Source organism: Anopheles marshallii, chromosome 2, assembly GCF_943734725.1.
Source record: "Anopheles marshallii chromosome 2, idAnoMarsDA_429_01, whole genome shotgun sequence".
In the NCBI taxonomy this organism is placed as follows: domain Eukaryota; kingdom Metazoa; phylum Arthropoda; class Insecta; order Diptera; family Culicidae; genus Anopheles; species Anopheles marshallii.
The window spans coordinates 13,335,033-13,360,485 of record NC_071326.1 but is presented as its reverse complement, the minus strand read 5'-3'; the positions used below and the strand labels follow the sequence as shown (position 1 = coordinate 13,360,485).

The 25,453-nt window shown below is 44.5% G+C and overlaps 1 protein-coding gene across 1 annotated transcript; it reads left to right on the top strand.

Moving 5' to 3' along the window:
* Positions 1-108: 108 nt before the first annotated feature.
* Positions 109-14,990, top strand: LOC128710197 (organic cation transporter protein). The gene is made up of 4 exons (XM_053805241.1): positions 109-184; positions 13,318-13,687; positions 13,758-13,901; positions 13,979-14,990. The coding sequence occupies exons 1-4, from the start codon at positions 109-111 to the stop codon at positions 14,988-14,990; spliced, it is 1,602 nt and encodes a 533-aa protein (XP_053661216.1).
* The last annotated feature ends 10,463 nt before the right edge of the window (positions 14,991-25,453 follow it).

The following is a 25,453-nucleotide window of genomic DNA, read 5'->3' as shown; positions in this document are numbered from 1 at the left end:
CAATTGGTGATGTGATTTTGTGTGTTTGCGATTTAGTTACAGTTTAGAAGCGCCTTTTCTATACCGAAACGAAAGTGCGAATAACGCAAAGAAACGTGACAGTTCAACATGACCGATAAAACCGAATCCAATCCCGGAATAGAGCTGCAAAATCAAAGCGAGCGTGAAGCACAGCCAGACACAGGTAAGGTAACACTAGTCAACCCAAGCATGTACTGTGTCGATTTCAATTGAAGCGTGTCTGTTTTGTGTGCTGTAAATATAAGAAACATTTCGTCTAGAAGTAGTATACTCAGCTGTCGCACGGCTTGCCCAAAACAAGTTTCTGGTGCTCTGCTGGTTTGTCAAATCTATCCACCCGTAGTCATATCGTATAGCACCGTAAACGAACGTAGCTAACCTTCAATATCAACAAACAAACAAACTGTCGTGTTGCATCGAGGCTAGTCGTAGTTGGCACAGACGACGGACAGCTGCTACCATGGCAATGAGGATGCGCAATTTGCTTTTTCTGCCCAACGGCTACGTTATGGAAGCGTTAAATCATAGGAGATGTTTGTACAATGTTTCTTTTTTTTTGTTGTTGTTGCTTTGCACAGTTGTGGCGGTTATTTCTTATCAGCAGGATGCATTATTTTTGAAGGCGAATGAGCATAAGAAAGGTTATCAAGAGCATAGATTTCGGGTTGGTACGGAAAGTGTGTTATTTGTTAGTTGTCACGCCCGTCTATGGTACGCTTATCTACAAGTGAAAGGTCCAATCAGATGAAGCAATTAGTTATTTTCCAGTTGCCAGTATTTATTTTGTTTTCTGTGGTTACACTATCAGTGCTTGAGCTGTGGAGGTAATACTGCTGCCAGGAGAGAGTAGTTAATAGTTGGGAAGTTGGGACCTAGTACCAAGTTGACCCTACATATTTATCATCACTTCAACGTAATTCCTTTCTTCAAGTGCTTTCTACGATTGACGTTCAACAATAGCTCTTAAGAAAAGTCCATTATCTGTGGGGAGTTACCAGCTTATTTCGGATTTTAAAAGAAACTCATATGTTATTTTTATGAGAGTGTTGCCCTTCTTCAATTGAATAATACTTACTTACTTATCAGGCGCTTCCCGATTTTGGCCTGCTGTAAGAATCCTCTGAAGCGCTCACGGTCTCGAGAGTCGTCGCCTGCCAATCCATTATCTCCACCTTGATTTGAGCCTGCCACACCTCTTCTGTCCATGTACATGATGTAAGGAGACTTTCTATCGGTCGACCGGTGTCATTCTAATGCCATGATCAGGGCGCTGGAGCCTTACGAATCGTTATACGATATTATGATCTTCTTTACATTTCCTGGAGTTTGCTATTATTCTGGTTTCTTAAATCTTCTTCTACTTCTCCTTCTTGGGCACAACAACCTCAAGAGGTCTATAAGGTCTGCCAGTTCTGGCTTTCCTTGACTTTATTTCTGGATGTCCGGATAGGTTTCTGGGCCGGTCTTGTCGTGTGAAGATCGAAGATGAAGACACCACTACCAACCACCACCAAAAATCGTTCATCTCGCTCTCGAACGCGACTGAGCGGGTTTTGTTTTGACAGGGTCAATGGCTTAACCTAGCGCGTATCTCAACATCAATGCTGTTACCGGTACTGAACTTTGACCCAAGGTAGTTGAAGATAATCCGATCACCTTTTCTCTGCGATCGTCTCTGTGCAGATATGAATTTGTTGACAGAATACGCCAGGAACTTTACTAACTCATTGGAAATGGTCCCCAGAGTTACCTCCACTGAGTCGTGAATGACACACTCTTTCGCTAGATTGAACGGTAAATAAGTTAGCCCTGTGATATGCTATCGCAGATAAACTTGAAAGTAACGAAGAGATGAAACGAGTGAAGCTGTGCTGCTCCGCCATCTTCTCCAAGGTCAACCAAATAGTGAAGGTCTGATTAATTTTCCGTTTCAGGAGCTATTCAATAATACCGAAGTGATAACCAACCGTTCAAATCTTACGAATTCATGTGGATTAACATGTCATACTTGTACCTGGACAGTGAAGTCCTTCGCCTTAACGATGTTCTAGAATCTAGATCATGACTGTCACACTTTGACTTTTGTTGCAAATGTTCGGATTTTTTTGTGTAATATTTTCAACAACTCCGACTATGGTGAGAGAAATTCAAAATTTATTACTGATTTCTACACTGTCTGCAACTGGAAAAGGCTCGATCCTAGAAACGCAACTCTTTTTATCTCCGCTGACGGTGGCGCCCTCTTCCGTAATTTGTTCCGAACTGCAAATTCCGATCCTCTGTAATGGGCAGGTTGTTTTAAAAACGTTGACAATTTCCTTTATCAGTTTAATTGTATCATACTTATAATGTAACTTTTTATGCACTCCAAATTAGCCATAAGCACCTTCAAGAAATATCGATTTTTAGTAACAAAAGACAAGAAATTCGATAGAAGACCGACAGGAGAAATTATCTTTTGCATTGTATTCTTTGCAGAACTTTCCTTTGAAACCCACGAAACAAGCTCGTGATCGGCGCATTTACATTTTGCGCACATTCAGTATGTTTGCCAAAACAAAACCTGATCATTTCAAGGTCGCAAGGTGATGTCGGGAAGATTTACTACAAACTGGATTTTCTAAAACTCCCAACACCTTGCTGACGTCAATCGTAGTAAGGTGGCAGTATTTAAGTTTACCGCTTGATGTACATTAACATACCAAAACCATGCGATCGTGTACGGATCGTAGCACCGTAACCCATCCATCCTTCAGCAACAGTTGAGCCCCTTTTGGTGATAAATTTTTAACGGCTAGTTTTGATCATTAAAAGCTGCCAATTTAAAGTTCAATTATTTTCCTTCACTATCGATAGAAATAATGAAATAAATCACGTGGAAGGTAAATCGCAAACGCACAACCATGTTAATTGCCGATAGGAACGGTTGGCCAACATTTCTGTCCCCTGTTAATGCATTTGTTTTGCAGCGAAAACAACTGGCAAAGTTGCGAGTAATAAGCCTCCATCAAGGGGGGTGGCTTTTATTGGTCAAACCGTAAAATTTTAAGAATGTTAATTTTATTGGTAAATGAACGAAGTACACAGATCAGTGTTAACCAAAGAAGGTGTGAAATTCACCGTGCAACATATGGTCCCGAGAGCCATTTGGCAGTGAATCATTCCGGGAAGTAAGGCATCGTGTTGCCGATCTTCCCCAGCCAGGAACTGAAAGTGGGACTCAAGTTATTATTTGATTCATTGCTGTATTGATGGTTCCAATTTATGAAGCATAGGTGCAAATCGACCATTGGCTCCAAAAAAAAACGCCACCGTTATGCTTCGATGCGGTTCGGTACCATGACTCAGACCACTCAGTGCCACTTGTATGATCGTCCGCGACCTTGAGCCGCTGGAAGTTGAAGATTATTCCTAGCGCTACGCCGAATGTCTGCAGCACCTACTTACGTGCGTTCAGCCTTTCACCCGAGAACAGGCTTTTGCGTTCTATACATACTTTTTTTCTACAAAATAAAAATTAGCACATATGGGTTGAGTTGGAGTTCCATTGGAAGGGTATCGGACATTAAATTATGGCCCCGTACGCGGTGGCACGGATCTGGGATGTTTCGAAAACCGGCTGGAACTGGTTAGTGCACTAGTAGTAGTAGTAGTAGTAGTAGCCGCTTGGCGAGCGAGGTAGGACGATGATGGATCTGACGATCAATTTTATTGCTGGGGGAAATTTACGTAGCAATAAGGTGATTTTGTGGCCGTACGAGGCACGTCTACCACATGGGTGCTGCATATAATCCGTCCATTTATTATTGATTTATATCCGTTAGCACTAAATACTTGTGTCATTTGGCGTGAAAAAAGTACACCGGGGAATTAGTTTTTCTGTGCTATAATAACTAACTGTTTGAGGCTCATTGGTTTATGTTTTAATTTCACATTAAAATGTTTGTTTCATATGTTTTGTTTTACCACTTTGAGAGCATTGAGGGCTGAATGTGTGCCCAGCATTACGACAGTTTGCTGCTACAATGTGCTGAAGTTGCGTGCCGCGTATGCATCATAATTGAGTGCAAATTTTCAGCTCATCCTCATTCGAACTGCAACACCGCTGATGGATGTTCGTGCATGCTACAGAAGTAACAGCTAGATGGCGATTACTGTCAGCGATGCGATTGGATTACGACCGCTAAATTGATGCATTCCGACAAATTACCGCAAGAATTGTCCCAGACGGATACATTTACCCAATGCTATGCAGGATTGGCATCGGTGCGAAGTTGTGTTCCTCACCTCAACAACTACACTACGTTCGAAATGCCCTGTTTGTTTTTCTAGTAGCCAAATGACTTCTTGGTAAAATCAAGCCCTTTACTGTAATTAATTCCAAAGTGTGTTGAAAGTGTGTGGGATAAAGCTGGGAACAGAGATAATGGACGATGGGTTATAAACGTATAAAACTGGGAGCAACTTGTGTGTGCTAATATAGTGCCTTATCATTCTGCTGTGGGATAACATTGATGGCGCATTCCATTTGCACCCGGTCCCGGCGAATTCTGGGCACGTGGGCCACTATGCCTTGTCCAACCAAGTGCATCCCTCTCTTGGCGGGTAATTTCCAATAATGTCCCTCTAATTGCATAACTAACCTCCCAATGAGCGTGCGCTCTAATGTTTTGTCAATCAAACTTCCCAAACACGTGCCCCATGTCAATCGTTACAATGTACAACGTTTGACTGTGGATAATCCCGATCGTGGGGCAGCTACTTCGAAGTACTTCAACTGGTGGCAGTAGTCGTTTGAAGTTAAATATTCATGCTCGTATTGCGTTCGGCGCGGGAAATCCCCGGTAAAATCCGTTCCCTTTCTATTTCGGCGCACGGGTTGATCATATGCTATGCTGCTCTTTACACACGAAGCGCGTCCGACTAGTTTTATGCGCACTACACAGCGGCCCTAGTTCTCCGATGGCTGATTGCAACGCCAGAAGTCACCGAACTGCTGGTACTGGTTTATGGAGTGTACATCACGATCTTGTCGAACGCGCTCGGAGTGGAGAGCGTCCCACTCACTCACGCGTAGATCCATCTCGTTAACTTCAACAGTTTAGAGTCAAGCATTTTGTAGTACATGTGATTGATTTGTCGTAAAACTAGTCAAATAATAAGCTATTAAATTAACAGAAGTTCGTTAAAAAAGAGAACTTTTCGCAGTTTTTTTGTGTATGCTTTTACTCTCTCCCCGACAACGCAACTGGCTCAACCTCTCCTCTCTACAAACAGGTTTCACCAAAGCCAGCGAGGCATACCGGCACCTCTTGGCCAGGTGGAAACATAAAGAGAGAAGATTTTCGCGTGATTTAGCCATTGCAAGTGGGCCCCCTCCCCTTCCCTCTCGTGGGGAAATCCAACGCATGCTAGCATCCCTCCCAACCAGCTCGTACCAAGATCGTATAAAACCGATCGTAAACAAACCGAACGGTGACAGTAAGGCGCACGATCGCTTCGATAGCGGACGTTTTGGCCTGTGCTGTGAGTTCGTGTAACGCAACACAACGAGAAGTTTGTCGCAGTTTTTAGTGTGTGTTGGCATACAGTTTTTGTGAAAGGGGAAAATTTAAAACAAACGATAATTATACTGTAGTTTCCCTTTGCGGTGGTTTTTGTTTTTTATTTGTGCCCTTGAAGTGTTTGTGCGAGCCGGTCAGTGGGCGAAAAGGAATCGAAGTTCAGCTAAAGGGCAATTGGAATTGTGTGAAGAATATATCTGCTATTACTTAATTTAAAAAGTGTAAAGAAATAGTCGGAAGGAAGGATTACAACACCTAAATATTTTTTTGCTTCCCGAACAAAGAGAAAACGTGATAAACATGAAAAGTAAGTTGAAATTTGTTTTTCGAAGTTGAATAGCTTTACTTTAATTTAGCCTTAACCACTCGATCATCTTGACCTGGATAACGCGCGTAGGTTAATGTAAGAAAATGGGCATTAGATTCGATATTTTTTGTCGTTCGATGTAGTTGTCACGGTAGAGTGGCTCAGTGTGAGTTGCTTTAATGTCAATCTGTTAGTCAATATTTGCAACCGCTCGAAGTTAAAATCCAGTTATCTGCTCGGTTTACCTTCAATTGTGGCTGAAGAGCATAATCGGTGTCACGAGCAGCAGTGGTAACCACCATCACACCGCATAGCTAATCATGGAAATGAATTAACAAATGTATGTGACCGGGTACGTACAGCCAAGGGTCAATTTGGGTTTGTTGAGGTAAAGTGACCGAAAGCAAAACATGCGAAACTATGTAAAGCAACACCAACCAATAGATAAGGCAAGGTTTTTAAAAGGTAGTTTTATAAATACAAAACGAAGCGGAAACGCATACGACACTATCAAATTTGAGAAAACACTGCGTGATGCGTGTATTACAGGGTTTACACAGCCAATCGGTCAACGTAAATCCACTACATGTCTTCAACAACAGTCACTTTGCCACCGTAAACACACAATTCGGTAGCGTAAATTCATCAATGGCGTTGAGAACTTTGAATCGGTTTTCCTAAATTCTTTATTTGGTCTACCTGTTTATTATGATTAAAATTATATTTTTATTTAATAATTATTATTATTCTTACAAAATAAAATTTTCGACTCTTTTTCAGCTATCTTAAAATGAGCGAATAATACGCTAGTTGCTCTTTGCATGCGTGCGCTTAATAAAATAAAAATATATTTTTTTTCAAATTCAAACTTTAAAAATATAATTTTGCCATTGAAATCGCAACAATTATTTAATGAAAAGGTTGATCGTTCTCTGGAGCCAATTTGATAGGCCAGAATTGGCTGTGCCAAACCCTGTAACATCTCACCGATCGAGACATGGTACAATGCCAAGGTCCCACCCCCCCAAACAGGGGTTAACGGTAACTTGTTTAGACGATGTTTTGGTTTTTGTCTTTTCTTTCTTGCCTTGTTTGACGCAAAACTGGCAAGACACGATGGTCAAACTTTAGGGTACCAGCACGACGCGCTATTACGTCTACGTTTGCGCGAGCCGCCATCCGGATCCGGAGGCTGGTCCGTGCGCGCTGCTGTTCCAAAAATAGAGGGACCGGCCCCGAACACACGCTACGCTTTACGCAAAAGCACATTGAATCACCGGTCCACCATCGGTTGACCGTGAACTGATAACGGAAGAAAAACCCCGCGACGAGTGTTGGAGGATGCCATGAGAGAGTGGGAGGGGGGTAGAGGGGTAGGAAAAATGCGGGTGTGCGCATGAAGTTCGACCTGGGGTAAACACCGCGTCGATTCGATAGGGAAATAAACAAACCGATACCGCACCACCGTTTGTGCTATTTCGAAACGCGCTCCACGCACATGGTCATTCTTACGCACGCGAATTTTGCGCCAACGTGCGTTGAAAAACGTGGCCGGTACAGGGAAAAGCTGTTTGTACACTGGTGGCAAGGTGAAAAGTGCGAAAATGTATCTCTGGCTGCTGCTGCTGCCGTACGCGATTGTTCCGTTTGTTTGTTTTCATTTCATGATTTTTTTTGCACCACGAGGTTTTCTCCTAGCAATTTTAGCCCATTAGCACGTACCACCGCGGGGGGTGTGCGAGTTGATGATGGGCGGGCGGTCGGTTGCAAAAATACACCCTAGATTGATAAACGAGGTTCGGATTGACAGTGATTTGTTCACCAAATGGCGTAAGAGGGAGTTTTCCTTCCCTTTTTTTCACGCTCAGGGACGGTGGTTTTTGGTTAAACATCGCGCTGTGTTTTCAGTGTTTCATGGGTCGAGTGGCCTCTGAAATGGATTGTAAAATTAAAGAAAAACACACACATTCGTACGCATGTGGACGTACTGGGGACCAACATTACAACAGTGGAATGACACTGAAAGCTAATCATTTACGCTCTCGAGCACGTGTCTTTGGTTCTCATCAATCATTTCGGTCGCCATCACGCGAGCCTCAACGTACTAGCTAACAGGCTTTATCACGGAAGGCCGTTTGTCCATTTGTCGATTTTATGGGGTTGATCAGTGCTGGTTATTAGTGACGGCATTGGAGTCCCCATTTTCTTAATTGTGCTGGCATTTTATTTATCTAATGTTTTAGCTCTTTCATTTTGTATTTAAATACCACTTAGTACAGGAGTTTCTGGATGTTAGAATATCATAAGCGACAGTCTAACAATAAAATTCAGCAGATGACGAAAGTATCAGGCGTAATATAATCGTTGCAGATGATAGCCCAATGGTGGCTACGAATTTTTTGACTGACGATCGAAATGTATCCGTGATCGCATCGATTCTCGCGAGTTTATCCCAGTCTGCGCTGATATCGTCTTGGGGGTTTTGTGCTATCATGTGCCACAATTGTGCTATCATCTGTCGTCTTTGTGTTTTGCTCTTGTCCTGTCGTTTTCGTGGCCGTTTAGCTGTCATCTGCTGCGATTGTTTGCATATCGTCTCCTTTATTCTAATTTTCGATAAATGGGGTAAATCGTTAAGTTAAGTAACTTTAAAGTCGCATGTTGGTAGTTGTTATTTAACGCGTTTAGTGTTACATGTGATGCTGCTTAAATATGTTGATTCAGTTTTAATTGCAATTGTACACGTTTCCAAATTGCATACAACTGTAACCATTTGTCTATAAAAAGATTTAATTGCTCAAATTAAATCTTTAGACAATACCAATCACACAACGATGAAGATGCTAGTTTAAACGATGCATTCACAGCGCATAAGTTGCTGTTGAAGCCACCCAACACCCTAGGTAAAGCATCTCACGGTCCATTTAAGGCAGAGAAAACACTTTCCCGTACGCCAAAATTGCTCCTGATCCAGATCAACGCGCTGAAGACAACAAGCCGGCAGAAGAAACGCACCAAGAAACAAAACACTTTCTTTCGTCATCGGTGTGATGTTGTGTGCCGGGGAGGGAAACTACCGAATCCAATATCCGTCCAATCTGCCGTTGATGATTGACGCGATCATCAGCTTCTTCTCTCGCTCTCGTAACAAACGTCACGGCTCTAAGTTTCGATGTTCGGCTTGTTCGGTTTTGTTTGGTACAAATCAGCTTTTAGCGAGGCGGAGAAGGAACTGAAACACCGATAGGAGGGCAAAAAAAATTGGCTACGATTACTCATTCATATATTCAGCAGCTTTGCCTGGGGCGGCATAACGATACGACGCCCTGAAACGAACAGCTGTTTGGCGGAGGAAAGCATTGCGACCACGTGATTGCAAAACGCATCTCCAGCACGAGATGTGACATGTGCGTATTGTTGAGCCACCCCAAAAACTTCAAACGGGTCAAGGAGTTCGATTGTGCACAAGAAGCAAAGGTATTTGACAAAAAGTGGTTTGTTCGGAGGGATTCAGCGAGTTTGAATTTTGTTGTGTCATGAAATTTGCGGTAATTTTTTTTATATTGTTCACTGACTATCTTTTGTCTGGGAGAAACATAATATCCCCAAAAATAGACTGACGAACTGAGGAGAAGTTTGTATTGTACATTAGAAGATACTTCCATAGGGTCAAGTTATACGGGTAAATAAATTCAAACAAGGCCAGAACTGGTAGACCTAGACCTCCTGAGGTTGCTGTGCCGACAAAGAAGAAGAAGAAGGCAGGTGATCGCTTCTGTATATCATGTGATCGGACTGCATGGAATAAGTTTGTAGAAAGTCCCAAAGTAATATAGAACGAATCAGCATAAAGAGCTTGATAAGACCTCATGGAATATATGCGAATGAAATACTAATCAATGAACTCAATGACATATTCTTGGTTAGATGTTGATGCAGTGGCGGGTTTAGCTCAATGGAGGTCCCGAGCCGAGTTGGAATTGCTTGGCCGATTGTTTCAACCTACAGGGTCTTAGGTACTGGGTCCCCAACCCCTGTGTTCCGCCACCGTTTTGATGTAAAGTTTCTTTTTAACAACCTTTTCCACGTCTCCATAAACAATTAATTTAGGTTAACCATGTGTTTCTTTCGTTAAAATGAATCTGCTGGTCTTCATATGTCAGCTTGGTGAAGGAACCCCTACATCAACCGAACATAGTGACCCAACTTGACCTGTAGCCGGCATGCCATTCCGTTTTATTCTCTTTCAACTTGACCAGAAAAGCTCGTACTTGGCAACAACCGTTCACAAATGTTTTTTGACACGTGTCAATAAATATGTCCTCGATTTGCACTACGTTTGCAGGCGTGCAGTTTGGGAATTGAAATGGCGAGAAGGTTAAGCCACCTTTCCACAAAAATTAAGATTAAAGCATACGCCCCAAAAGCATAATCCGCTAAGGAAGAAAAGCGATAAAAGAGATGGCAAAAGAGCGAAACATGCAAGTGGTAAAGTAATCATGTTTTTTTTGTGGAACTTGCACGATTGTTCAGTTCATTTGTTACTTTTGCCGGCTTCAGTTATCCTTTTTAATCAAATACGAGAGAACTGCAATGGTGCGATGATGTAGTGTTTGGCAAAAAAAATCATTTTTGGACAGATTTTCGATTGCGAAGCCCTCCTGCCGTGGGCGCAATGCCATTACGTAAAGTAGGGAAGTTATATCAGCGGGAAGGCGCAGACCGATTAAACATTTTGGGGCATGTTTAAATACGTGAATAATTGTTGGTGTTGCGTCTTGTACAACGTTTCCCGTTGGCAAGCCGTACGAAATATTTCTCGGAATTGAACCTCAAATCGGTGAAGGTGAATAAGTTAACACACCTAAAAAAAACCCACCCCTGAAAGCGAAAAATACCGGATCTATGTGTGCCGATCGTTAGACCCACTGGTAACTGTGGGGGCTGGTGAAAGTACCTCCATTTTGCCACATATTTACCGATACAATTGATAAACCGGACACAAACTCGCACAAACTGCTTACCACGTGCGCGATCGCGATCGCGGTGATTGATGATAGCGACGTGGACGGGGGGAAACCTTCACCAAAGCGAGCTTTTTCTTCACCGACAGCTGGGATGGGATGGGAAACTAATGAATGTATGATCGGCGCACAACGATCGTGCGCTACATAGTTTGTTGCGCTCGGTGGTGCGATAATGGTGATCGCAAATATTTGCCCCATGCCTCATGGTTTGGATCGAAGAATTGATTGTGTGGAGATCGTTTAATACACGATCTTCAAGGATAGTGTATCTACCAGCATTCTATATGTGCACGGTCGCAACGATAATAAACCAGGATCTTTCATCAATAAAAAATATAAAGATGACACTGTGTGTGAGTCTGTGTAGTTTTCCTTTTCGGCAACTAAGAAGTCCTCCACGAATTTTAATCACCATTTGCGATGGCCTAGCAAGGAAGGTGCTAAAAGCACGGGCCCAAAGCTCATCAAATGCAAACTTTGGCAGTGACCTTGTTTGGTGGCCAATTAACGTCACTGCGGGACAGCTTGCGTAACCGACACATAATAAGCCAACAGTGGAGTTTCTTTTTCCTGCTCCCCTGGAGCGACCTGTTGATGCCACCCAAAACCAGTTGTAAGAAGCAAAATCAAGCCCCTTTGGGAACACCATGCTAAGCGGGTGTGTGTGTGTTTTTTTTTGAACCCAACTTCATGGAAATTGCACAAAAAAAGCATGTGAACAATCGATTTCTCGGTTTGCTTTTTCCTTTTTTTTCTGTGACAATATTCGCGATTTTGTGATATCGCTTAATAATTCATAAATACTTCACATGACGCGGCCACTAACCTTAGCCGTGTGCTTTTTTCCATTCCTGTTTCGCGTTACTGTACCGTGAGCACGAGAAAGTGAGCCACGGTGCGGAGTGTCATATAAAGCTGGAGTTATATGCTTCTTGATGGCAGAATTGGAACGCGATGCTTGGCTAACCGTGGGCACAGTGGGCAAACACCGAAATAAAATGGCAAAAAGGCAAGTTGGACTGTGCACTAAATGACTATTTTTCCGGTAGACTACAGGATAAAACTTAGTGAAATCCAAAAATAAAATAAGTGAAATAAAAATACCCTAAGTAACAATTAATGAAAGAAATTAATTAACAATAAATGTTCAGTAATGCATTAACAATTTAATTTATTTTATTTAAACACAAATCAAGCCTTAGGGTTTATCATTCATATTGTTTTGGAAAGGATTTTAATGGTATGAATTTTTGTATGATTTTTGTATGAATTTCAATTTATGGAAAAAAGAATAAAATAATTCCCGCAAAAAATCGTCCCACAACGGCTGAGACCTATTCTATGGGGCGATGAAGAATTTACCGGTGAACATGCGCAAATTCAAAAATAATTGTAATTTTTGTCTAATGTCTAATTGTAATCGAGAAACTAGGCGTCTCCATAACGGTGGAGTTCTTGAACGTGGAACTAGTAAGCGTGTGCCTGTGCGTATACTTTTTTGATATCATCCATTATAAATAATAATGTAAATCAACCCCTTTTTTGTCGAGGGTCGGCATAAAATCTTTAGAACAAATAGCCCAGACCACGCACGAAAAGCTTCACGGGAAATTAACATATAAGACGTCTTCATGAAAGCGTTACCCTTTTCAAATCCTTATGTATCTTCTATATCTCTTGCTACTACTATAGTATCAAATACTACGCCACCTGGTGGTGTTGGCCAGCAGCATGATGTTTGAGTGTAACGAAGTTATAAACGTTGTCTCGTTGAAAATTATTTTTATCCCGATATTTGTTCTAAACTGCCCACTGTGCTGTGGAGGGGCTGTGTTTTAACGTGCTCAGGCATAGCTGATCAATTCTCGCGTGCTATTAGAGTGGAGCTTAAAATATATGGGACTGCCATTCTAAGGCGAATACAATAAAGCCCCTGAGTGGATGAACTAATAAATGGTGGATGGTGATCAAATTAGTTATATTGTATTGCTCATCGATATGCAGTTAAGAGAGAGAGATAGAGAAAATACATCACAGCTGGTGATCGTTGACCATTCTTCGAAATCAGCACGTGCTCTGACATCGGAAACAGTCGGCCCATTGAATGTGGCAAACGGGCCTGATCGCACAATGAGGTGAGTGGTGAACCGAATAATGGATTCACTGCCCTCTCACCGAACAGCTTCAATTTACGATGGGTAACATTTGGAGAGGTGCATTTTGAACGTATACGTTCGTTTTAAAATTAAATTCCACCAGAAAACAGAAAACATTACCAATTCGTGAAGGTAGATGGACTCTTTACTGGGGAGGGTTGTGGCTATATCATGTTTCATACCATCATCTGCGCAAACAATTCAATCCACTAATCGAAATGTCCCGTTCTCTGCACTTACAGTAACCGCCAAAGCCGAATCGGACCGGAAATGGAACCTCGACCCGATCCAGCGGGCGATGGGCCAGCTCGGTTGGTGGCACATACTCGTGTGTGCCGTCATCTTTCCGCTAAAGTTCCCGGTAGCGTGGCATCAGATGAGCATCATCTTCCTCGGACCGTCCGTTAAATATACGTGCGATTCTGATCCATCGGTCGATAAATGCGATGCGGCCTGTACGAGCTGGAGCTACGATAACAGCACCTTCGCAACGACCATCACGAGCGAGTGGGATCTGGTGTGTGGCAATGCGAATTTGGTCAAACTATCGCAAACCATCTTCATGTTCGGCATTCTGGTTGGTGGCGTCGTGTTCGGATCCCTTGCAGACAAGTACGTGTTGGATTGGTTAGGTTCGCTAGAAGAGCTGTTCAAACTGATGTGTCGGTTTTGAATTTTTCAGATATGGCCGAAGACCACCGCTAGTGATCGCGGTCATCATTCAGCTCGTGACGGGAGTTGGTGCCGCCGTCATCGGTTCGTTCTGGATATTCGTAGTGCTCCGATTCCTCACAGCTGTCGCCACTGGAGGCACGATGGTGACTAGGTTTGTATTGGAATTCTTGCAGATTATCCCACCAAACAGCAAGATTAACAAATCGTGTTGCCGTTCCTTCTTTTCAGCTTCGTGCTTGTGATGGAGATCATTGGCCCCAAGTGGCGTGAGCTGTTCTCCGTACTCTACCAGATCCCGTTCAATCTGGGCCATCTGACATTGGCCGGGTTCGCTTACTATCTGCGCGAATGGCGCCAGCTGCAGTTCGCACTATCGATCTTCTCCGTGCTGATGTTGTCCTACTACTGGTTGGTACCGGAATCACCCCGCTACCTGTTCACCTCCGGGAATGTGGACGGTGCTGTAACGGTACTGGAGCAAGCGGCCAAACGCAACCACCTGCAGACGGACACGATCCGCAACGATATCGAGCAGTACGCGAAGGAAAAGTCACGCAATGCGCCCGCCAACGCGTCAAAGGGCAACGTGCTAGATCTGTTCCGTACGCCGAACATGCGTGCCAAGACCCTGTACATGTGTTTCAACTGGTTCGTCTGTGGGCTGGCGTTCTTCGGTGTGGCACAGTACATCGGCCATGCGGGTGGTGACATCTACACGAACGTCGCGATCAGTGCGGCCCTCGAGCTGCCCGGCACGCTGCTCTGCATCTACATGATGAAGGCGTACGGCCGTAAGAAGACGCTCATCTTTTCCAACACCCTGGCCGGCATCTCGATGCTGGCGATCGCATTTGTACCCAGCTCGGCAAGCACGTTAAACGTGGGCCTGGCATCAGTTGGGCTGGTCGGCATGAGTATCAGCTTCCCCACCGTGTACCTTTATGCGGGTGAGCTGTTCCCGACCGTGGTGCGTAACGTCGGTATCGGTACGGCTTCGATGATTGCCCGGTTCGGATCGATGATTGCCCCGTTCGTGGCGGGTATGGGCTCGATCGCCTACTGGTTGCCACCGTGCATCTTCGGTCTGGTGCCGCTTGTCGGAGCGTTCTGCGTATTTTTCCTACCCGAAACGCAAGGTCATCCACTGCCGGAGACGCTGGAGGATGGAGAAAACTTTGGCAAACGTGTGACGAGCGCGGATAACAACGGCACGGCGAGTGTAGAGAATGGAAAGCACTAGAATATGACCGGGTGGTAAAACATACCTGTTAGCATTTTTAAGTGTAGGGTTTTTTTTTGTTTCGTTCCTTTCCCACTGGATATTGCGTTGAGGTATCGATGCACGTCGAGACATTGGCATTATCTCTCAAGCGACACTATGTGTCCATGTTTGCCTTATCGGAAAGGGACGTTTAGATGCAGCGCCGCTGTTGGGTTGCGTCATGATCGTTAATGTGTAGTAATTAATTTACTCAAAACTATGTGTTTTTTTTACTATTAATCTGTAAGTAGTCTGTCAACAACAACAACGAGCAGATCGAATGAAACCTCAAACAGGATTCCTCATAATGACAATGTAGCGTTAGATATAAACACAAATTTTCCCATCCCAAGGGGTGGCAGCATGAAAAAATCCAAAACCGACTACAGAGAAGTGATAAATAAATGTAAACACAAACAGAAGAGTAAATCGTTTTGGTTTTTATCGGTTTTAAATTAAATTAACTGTGTAATTGCATGTTTTCTAAGAATGGTAATAATAATATTCCTTAATCGTTTTAATGTAAGTAGAAGGTATTAGATGAAAAAATTTAAGTAAAAATTGTAGTCCAAATAGTACGAGTTCATGAAAAAAGATCATTAAAGTATTTCTTACACCTCAATTTGAATATGAGCCACATGTTATGATCAACGCACAGTGTGCAAGGTAACGCTTAAATTTGTAGAAAAGGTATGCAATCCGCAGCACATTTCACTGCACGGTAGGATAAACTCATGGACATGATTGGATGGTTTGGTTTTATTTTCACTGTGAATTTCATCAGTTTAATTAAAACATCCGAAAGTGTATATTGTTAGTAGCAAAATCTAGCTTACTAAATTCTAATACTCTTTTACTTCAATATGGTTTAAAAATAAAATGTGAAATTATCATCGAATGCCGTATGCCCTACTATGCCCTAGGTAAATGATACAGTGCTTACTGTAAAAAGCCGATGCTATGAAATTCACAAATATTAACCTATATTAGATTATGTTCAACGATCCGATTCACGCTTGGATATATGATAAGCAAAAAAATATTAAAACAAGAGCTCGCAACTCGCAACTCGCGTGTCGAACTCGCAAGACACGAGAATGCCGGTAGATAAATATCATATAAAAAATACACTCAAACAAATAATTATCCTTAAACGATAATCGCTTCTTGAAGGTAAATGTTTGAACATATCTGTAACACCTTTCATCCCCATTTATTTCAAAACCATAACTACATGGTATGACAACGAAGCACGTAGTTGATAAAAATCAAACAGACCATTATTATTTTCCCATTTATAGTTTTGCTCAGTTTGCACCCTTCAACGATTTAAAGCGCACTTATCAACAAACGGCCAACCACCCAAGATGTTGCTCGTTAGCATTGTCACAACACTTGAGGAGCACTTATGATTTTGCCCGTTCGATTTGCTACGTAATCTACACACCCGCCTGACAAGCGTCACATTCGATTGGGGCTACCAGCAGGTGAAAACGGGGAAATGGTTCGTATCCGTCTTCCCGTGCCGGGCTGTAACAATAGCGCAGATAAACTTACGGTTAAAAATAGCCCCCGAATGGAAACGGAATCGATCCGCTAAAGGAGTTCCCATCCCGCGGGACAGGAAACAGGCAACAGTGCTGGAATGGTATCGATTGTTGCTTACCTGCTGTTGCTGCTAATGCTGGCCGCCGGTACGATCAACAGCATCTACTTGAGTGTTGCTCATTGAATGACGCTTGGCTGAAGTGACTTTGGTGGTGCGAAATTTGCCACGAACGTCCTTAACTGGAGTATCCGGCAAAGGCCAAACGTGACTTTGATGAAACCTTTCGTACCAAGGCCCAAACAAAAGGGATTTAATTTTAATTTGGAGCTACTTCCGTACGGTTACAAATGTTTCAATACTACAGTAAGTTAATATTGGTAAAAATTATATTACCGGAATCGGGATTAATATTATAAGTACACACTACGCTGTTCAATCTTTGACTGATACAATCACCAACTAGCAACACCTCAAAAACCTGAAGAGTCGCACAGGAAACAGCGCTTCAATTGAAGTGGATTGATTATAATTGTTCTTTGGATCGTTACATATGATCATGGGCATGATTGACGCATGTCAGAATGAGACGATTTTCTGTCGGCCACACTATGCCATTTATGAAGCATGTATTATTCAGTTGGCAATTCAACTTCCGAAATAACAAGAATTTTATTTCTATGAAAAAAAAATGTTGCCACCTTGAAAGAAATTCCTTGACACACTGTGAGATAACAAACAGCTAAAAACGGCGAACAAAAGATGAATATGAGAAGATCTTCAAAAAAATATCAAGAATGCTCTTGCGATTCATTTTTGTATCGCTTCGAGCAAGAATAAATTAGCATGATCATCGTTTGTTCTCTCTTTTGCACCAAACGTTTGCCGTGCAAGCAACGCATCTCGTAAATCAAATTCTTCCGTGTGATTTGGAACAACGATGGGCCCCTTGCATTACATTACACCTTGCAGCTCATCGGCGTTTCATTCATCCAAGCAGCCTTCCCATTTTACCTTTCCCAAGCGCGTCACCCCGAAAACAATCGATCCTTCAGTGTAAATGCACTGCGAATCCTCGCGAACGCACAGCATCCTATGGACCGGTTTTGTTTCAAAGATTTGCTGGTATAAGCGTTCCGCATACTGCTGAAGCATGTGTGTGCGCGCGCGCGTGTGTTGGTGCCGCCCGTTTGCTCGTTTCGCGCTTATCGGATGCGCGAACGTCGAAACCGTTCTGGCCGCTAGCCAGTTCAGATCAGGCCCTCGAACGGATCGGTTCGGTACGGGATCAATCTTTCGGTGTTTCGGTAGCGCAAAACAAAACGCTGAACCCAGGAAGGGTAAAGCCTTCGTGCCGTGTCGTACAGGTGCGTAGTTGTGTGTGAGTGTTTGTGTTGCTTTTATCGGTAAACAATCAGTGACAGATAGTACGCAATAAGTAAAACTTGTGTTTTGATGTGTGCGCAAAGTTGCTCGGTGGAAGGAAAAAGGATAAATTAATGATACGGATAATCCAGCGTGAACAGTTGTAGCGTATCTGCATCTCGCTGCTGTAAGTAATTGTTGTAGTACACTGATGTAAATTAAGAAATCAGCTCTTGTTTGTGGTTTGTTACTGCTGTGGAAACTGTAGATTCTTCTATTCTTATACCCATCTCCAGCACGAATTCGATCTCTCGACCACAAAGCTACACTCTTCCCCGGAAAGGGGTTTTTAGTTGGTACTGTCCACTGTGGGTTTGTTTGGTTCGAAGTGTTAAATTAGTCCAATTATTACTAATTAATTAGTTCCCTTGGCATCGGTTGCCGGTTGCGGTGGCAAACAAATTGACAGTGGGCAGCAAATGTCACACGATTCCAATGTTCGATGTGTCGTCGATTGTCGCGTTCAGTGTGTGTAGAGCGATGCGTAGTAAGAAGTGTTTCAGCCAAAGCTGGTGATATTTTTGAAACGTGAAAGTGAGCTTATTTGCGGCACAAAACAAAATAAGTATGTATAATATAACTTTAGTATTATAATAAAAAAAAACCCCTCCGTAACATTTGACCTGCAAAACACCGTTGGATACAAAGTTCGCACGATACCCAACAAGAGATGAATCATAAAACTGTTTCCATCCCCCCTTTGTTCGAATAATGCCCCCTAATAAACCGCAAGGGAACCTACCCGTAGCGAATGTATCTCTCAAACTTCCCAAATAAAAAAAAAACTCCCCGCCCGATCTTCACCATACTATAACGGCGAAACGAGATCATCCCAAATGGGGGTGTAAATAGAAATGCTTTGCCGTGAAACAAAACAAAAAATCCACATCACACCGACACTGATTAGCTTAACAACGACAATGTCAAAGTACTCAGGAACCAACCACGGTTGCGCTGGTTCCAACGGGAAAAGGGTTGGTTTAGGGTTGAACGACGATCTGGACATTGCACTGCACCGTACACACCTTCCATTGATAACATCCGCCCAGGAGTGTGGGCATTGCAAAACCAACAACGAAAAAAAGGGAGACCACACAGAGACCACCAACCCCCACCGGCGATTACGCCGTGAGCCAGCGTGCTGAAGTGTTGTGTGAACTGATATCAGAATGTGAGCAAGGGACCATTAATTGTGGGTTTGCCGCTACTGTCTGCCCATCAACGAATGGCATTGTGCGAGCGGGTTTACAATTCCGGGAAGGGTAGTTTATTTGACGGTAGGTCCTTCTGTGCACACAGTTTTGGAAGAAGATATCCAAGGTCTATCATCTACAGCCCCAAGAAACAACGTGATTGATGTGTTGACAATTGGTTCAAAATGTGCTATGGGGGTGGGGGTGTTGTAAATGGGGGGGGGGGGGGTAAGAAAGTACGGAACGTTAATCGAATTCAGTTGATAACGCTAATGAGATAACTTCACCCTAGACCTTCAGCCTTCTTATTTGGCGATCACTCGTTCGGAATTGGAGGGAAATTCCTTTTGACGATAAAAGACAGATAAAAATCCTCCTTCTTCCCCCGAATCGTACGTGGTAAAAGAAAACACAGCAACCGCTCTTCACTCTGCTCTCGACAGCATCGCCGATCGGTGATTTGTGTCGTACCGAAACGATCGCGTGACCGTCGTGTTTTATCGCGCTGACCTATTGATCTGTACGTCAACGTCATTCGAAACGGTGCGAGACCACGGCGTCGGAAAACCCTGACTTGGCCTACCCGCAATGGACGGATGCAGGTGGGTGGCTGGGTGGTCAGTTTAAAGCGACAACACAGGAAGTAAACTGTACCGTTACCGGTTGATACCGTACGGCACCAGTGGCGCTTACCAACACAGCCCAACCGTTTGCCGAACGTGAAACGGTCGCCTGATTAGTGTGTAGTTTGTTTTTAATTAAATTTCGTTTTGCTGTCGGTGCTGACCGTTGTCGCGTGCGATCAGTGTGACGCCGATCGAGCATGCATGCACTTGCACGATGATGTTTGGGTGTTGCGTGTTCGGTGTAATGTACTGTCAAGTTTTACTGTTGGGTTTACAAGTAAGTTTACGGCGTTTTTTGATAAAAAAAATGGGACGACGCAGTCAATGCAGCTATTTTATAACACGACACGAGTTACTAGTATGAAGCATGGGTTAATATGTATTTGGAGAACTGTTGATGGGACATTCTACCTTCTTCGATTTATTGTTCAGACAAGAAACTATTCTCGTCTAATTGTTGTTTCGATCGAAGTAGAATGCGTTGACATGTTCGCCAGCACTATTGAGCAATCGTTGAATGATGTTGCTGGCAACACTGCTGCTAGCGAAGTGCACAGCGAATAGCAACGTAGCTTCTGTCAAATCCATAGCAACCGCGTTGCCAACAATAACTTTCTACCGTCGCCAAATAATTATGCCGAACATGTCAACGCCATCTTCTGTACAATTTAATAACTTGCCGAACTAGTGAAAATAATCACCGAAAACCCTGTATCGTACATTGTCTTCTAATTCCATATGACGATGGCGAGGACACTAGTGCCATAATATCGTATTGGCTATATATAAATATTAGGCTGTGCAGAAGTAACGAGATCTTGGATCTCTTAAGGTTCCTGAATCACTAGGAGCATTTTGTAGTCCTACACAATGTTTAAATTCGATTATTCTCATAAATCAGCGATGTGGTTCAAATGCAGCAACAATTTGTGGTAAAACTTCCGTTAGTATATGATATGAGATATGAGAATCTTAGTAGCTGCCGACTACAGTCCTAACGAAATATGCCTCTTTTTCGAACCGAAGAAATTCACCAGTTGATAATTGATAATTTACCACAAAGTTTGGTGGAATTTGTAACAAAAAAGCTTTAAATTTTAAGACAAAAACCAATTGAAACTTACTTGTACACCCAATATATCTATTGGGCTTACATCGTTCAGTATTAAATCGATCTAGAGCGTTTGTTGCGTGTGCGTTTCGAGGCGAAAACTCTATTTACAAAAGCTTGATTACATTGGGCTATCAGTTAGAGTGTTGAGCACAGTCTCTATCGTCGTTGAAACAAGTGTAAATATTTACGTCTTGCTGCGTTACTCGTCAGTCTGCATTTATGCAATCATAGCTTTATGGGTCTGCTTATGATAGCGCAGCTTATCATTATGTCTGCCGTTCTTATTATGCTTCCGGTGATCGTTTCCGACCGTGTAACAGTGCACGTTTGTTGTACCACGTCTTGGGGCGTTCTTTTTTTTTTGCCTCGCTCTCGCCCCAGATCGGATCTTGCTCATCAAGCCCGATCGTTCTGGCGACGACGCTCGTTACAAACCATTCCCCCTCCCCGATGCCGGATCGCACCAGGCTTAGAAGCAACCAACGCCACGGCCGTGCCGTTTTCGTCTGGAATTTACATCTAAATTGCCGGTAATTAAAGTAAATCATCGACGCAACCGGTACCAACAGTACTTGCCGGGAAGGTAGAAAAAAAGGGCTGCGAACCATTTTCTCCGCTCGGTCGGTCGGTCGGTGGGTGATCAGGCGCAAGGGCACGGGTACAGCAACAACGACAACAACAACAAAAAAAAACGGCCCAACAAGTGAGTGTTGAATGAATGCGCCCTCCCCCTCGGGGTAACGGCACGCAAACCCAGCTGGGCGGAGCCGCTGGTTTGGTCGGAACTGCTAATTAGAATATTGCAATCGGTGCACATATATTGGGTCGCGACGTGCAAGCACTAAAACATGGGTTGATAACGCCCGGGTAGGGGTGTTGGGTGGGGGAAGGGAAGGGTGTGGTGGTGGAAATCCAGAAGAAGCGGTCAATTGGGGGGGTCGAGGATGCAATTGCTTCGATTCGTACGGTGCCAACACCGTGGCAGGCTTCAGCGTTTGATTAAAATGACATTTTTCAAACGGTGAGCCAAGCACGAGTTTCGTGAAACGTGTCCATTACCTCGATAAGCAATTTGTACGAATTAACGAGCCCCCCACCCCCTTCCTATTGCGAGCACCATTTACTGCCCGCTCGCTCGAAGGGTTCGAAGTGCATATGTTACAGTGGTTGTAAATAGTAATTTACGATCGTTTTACTTTGTGCACGGTGAGGAATTAACGCGGTGACATCTCTCCATCAGACACTGGTGGAATTGAATTCGCATTCCTGTACGTGTGTGTGTGTGTGTACCTTAATAATTGGAAAGTTAAGCAACGGATATTGCTGTTGGGTCTGTGTACTTCTCGCTGCTAAAAATAAACCGAAGGAAATTATTCAAACCGAAAATCCGTTGTCATCTCACCAGAAAAGGAGGACCCATTAGCGAAGTGATATTCGATGACAGCTCAATAATAGACGGGGCCGCATGGGGGAATGTGAACAATTTCATTCCATTGTACATTCATCACGCGGCTAAATTTAGCCCACCGTACAGCACCACCCGCTTCCCGGTTTCGTACACGGACGCGGCGCCATTCACGTTAAACATTGTTGTCCCGGGCCCGGTCCGTTTGCTCGTACTTCTCGGTCGGTTGTACCCGCGACACGTAGGGGTACATCCGTTTTGTCAATCGTTCGACTCGTTATACTCTCATCGATTCGATCACTCTGCAAACGTAGACGCGCAAACAGATCGTTTTGACAGCGATGAATGGAACGATGGGATGGATGACACGCTTGTTGGTGCCTTCGCTCGACAAAGTCATAAAACCATTAGTGAAAATTAATGATGACAACAGTCCAATACGCCCGTGGATCGGCCACACATACGGGTGGCGAATTCTAATGACCGGCTGGTCGATCGCGCTAAGTCGCAAATCCCGCATATGTTGCCGATCCCGAACGATCACCGCAATGTAATTAAACCGTAGCGCCTGAGCGACGTGTCGATGGCTGGTGCCATCGACGAGGGTGTGAATATTTACACACGCCACGATAATGCCCCTCACAAAACTCCCAAAACAAACACCAGAAATGCGTCGCAATCGGTGGTGCAAACACATTCGTCGCTTGCGCCCTCCCGATGCGCGTTATCGTCGCGCCTGGGTTTTGGGTTCACTTCCGTGCGCTTCGCAGCGGCATATTGATTGGCAATTTGTTTTCTCACGCCCGCGGGGACAGATGATGCGCTTGCGGTCCCGCAGTCACCCGTAACTATCGTCAGTTGGACCCACCCGACCGGGCCTGGGGATGGGCTGTTTGTTTTTGTGCAGTTCCAAGTGCAACCGGAACACCACGCTCGATCTGTATTGGGTGTGTACGGTTGGGCAGCATTTCGCTTAGCCGCCGGTGGGGGACCACGGCATTCCGAGTAAATTTGATACCGACTCTTATCGTAAGCTGTTGTGTGCGGTGAAGCAATCGCTAGATAGGGTAGAGTTCTTTTCCAAATCACATCAAGCCGTATGATTCATACGATCGGCGTTTCCATCTGTCAAGCTCACACCTTCACCCCGCACCGTATCTGATGTTGTCGTACAAATTCTTCTCTTCCGCAGCACCTAGCTGGCGCCTAACCGGGAGCGCCTCGCGATCGCGCCGATCGACGTGCGGCAGGCGTCACCGACAGCTGTTCGGTTCCACGTATGGCAGTAATGGTCGCCGCACCAAAACCCAGCGTCGAGGTCGTGATGGATGGGATGCTTCGAGTGGTCGAGCCCGTGTCCAGCATCGCAGTATAGCCGGTGGACGCCATAACGCACGGATGTGTGCTAGCGCTGTCGTCAGCTGCTGGGCGTCGCGCCAGACCGATCGCAGCACGCCTGGGTAGGATCTTCTTTCGTGCCCAAGTTGGCCCAAAGGCCTTTGGAATGGGGGGTTATTTTTTTTGGAACGCCACGCGTGAGGTAACTAAATACGGTGCGAAGGTTTAGATGTTGGTTTCGGAGTGAACAGTACACCGTACAGTTGAGCAGGGATAAGTGCCTGCCGCCGCCGGTGGCATATAGTTGGTGTGCGAGTGTGTGGCTATTTAAGTACTGTTTCACCTTGTTCCTGCACAGCATCCCACTCCTGACTCTAGATCTCTATCTCTCTATCTCTCTTTCCTGCCCTCCAGAGCGCCTCCGTGTCACGCGAGTCACGCGCGATACGTGATATCTTCATCAGCGGACGAATGAAGAATTTATAATCTCTGCCAGTTAGTTAGCGTGCTGCACCGTTTCTGCTACATCTCCGACCGATATGGCCCTATCTGGCAGATCTTGAACCACTCGGACTCGGAGCAACACAGAACCGGGCAGCGATTCTTGCAGAGATACACATCCCGCGATGATTCGTTGAGAAGTGCGCGAAGTACCGTCACACAATTTGTTGGAACGATTTTCCAATAACGAATCGAATCGAAACAGTGCAACACCTCGGTGGATCGGTGATCCGTGACGTTATCCGACGTGTCTGAGGAGTTGGGTGCAAAAAACAAGGGACCTGAGACGGAGACACCGCGCTGCATACGTCCCCCCGCAAGGGCATTGGATCGTGCCAATCGAGGCATTACGCGGAATTTTGCATATCCATTACCCGGTCGGCGAGCCGCAATTAGGGTTGACACCCGGGCACACGGGGTAATTGCAGCCCAAACACACGAAACCGAAACGTACGTCAGCTCGTTCGTCACACCGTAGAAGGGGTTTTCAACGGTTGCGCGTGACGCCTCAGTCACTGCGAGTCTCCGCGTGTCCGATCGCCTGCAAGATCGTGCCAGCAAGGCTGCAGTGCCGCCGTCGCCGTCCGGGCTCATTAGGGCTTTCGAAAAACCCCGACGAATCCGGGCATCGTTAGTGCGGAAAACGGAAGTGTCTGGACCCGAAACTGAGCGCAAGGATAATGGGTTCCGGAATGTTTGGGCTTATCGGAGAGATGCCTCGATAGCGTCACGGCGTGTCAGTGTCAAGTGTGAAGGCGTGAAGTGAGGACACAGCCCCTAGTGTGACACAGCCCCTAGTGCCTTTCCGGTGGCCTTGGGGTAGTTAGCTGCCTGCCCAGCTAGTGCGTGTGCGTGTAGATCGAATCTGTTAAGCGTGAAGTGTTGTGATAGTGTGCGGGTGGTGTAGTGTGTTTTTTTTTTGCTTTTCTATTATTCCTATCATTGCGTTCATCCAATGTTTATTGCCACCAACAGTCAGCCTGGCCGCACCGTACACACCCGCAACATCGCTCCCCGTACAACTTCCGGTTAGTGATGATCAGTTTTGATTGAATCAGTGCGAGCAAACGGCGATCGTTTGTGTGCTTCGTTTGCGTGTTGCTGTTGGCTGTGGTGTTTTTTTTATTTGTTTCTTCTTCGGTGCGCATTAGTGTGATCGGGTAGATTGTTTTGTTCATGTTCTTTTTTTATTTGTTTTGGTGTAAAGTTGCCATCTGACGCTGGTGTCGTTGTTTGATTATACTGTGGTGTGAATCGTGCGCGTTGGTGAGATCGTAAAATCGCGATCGTTTAG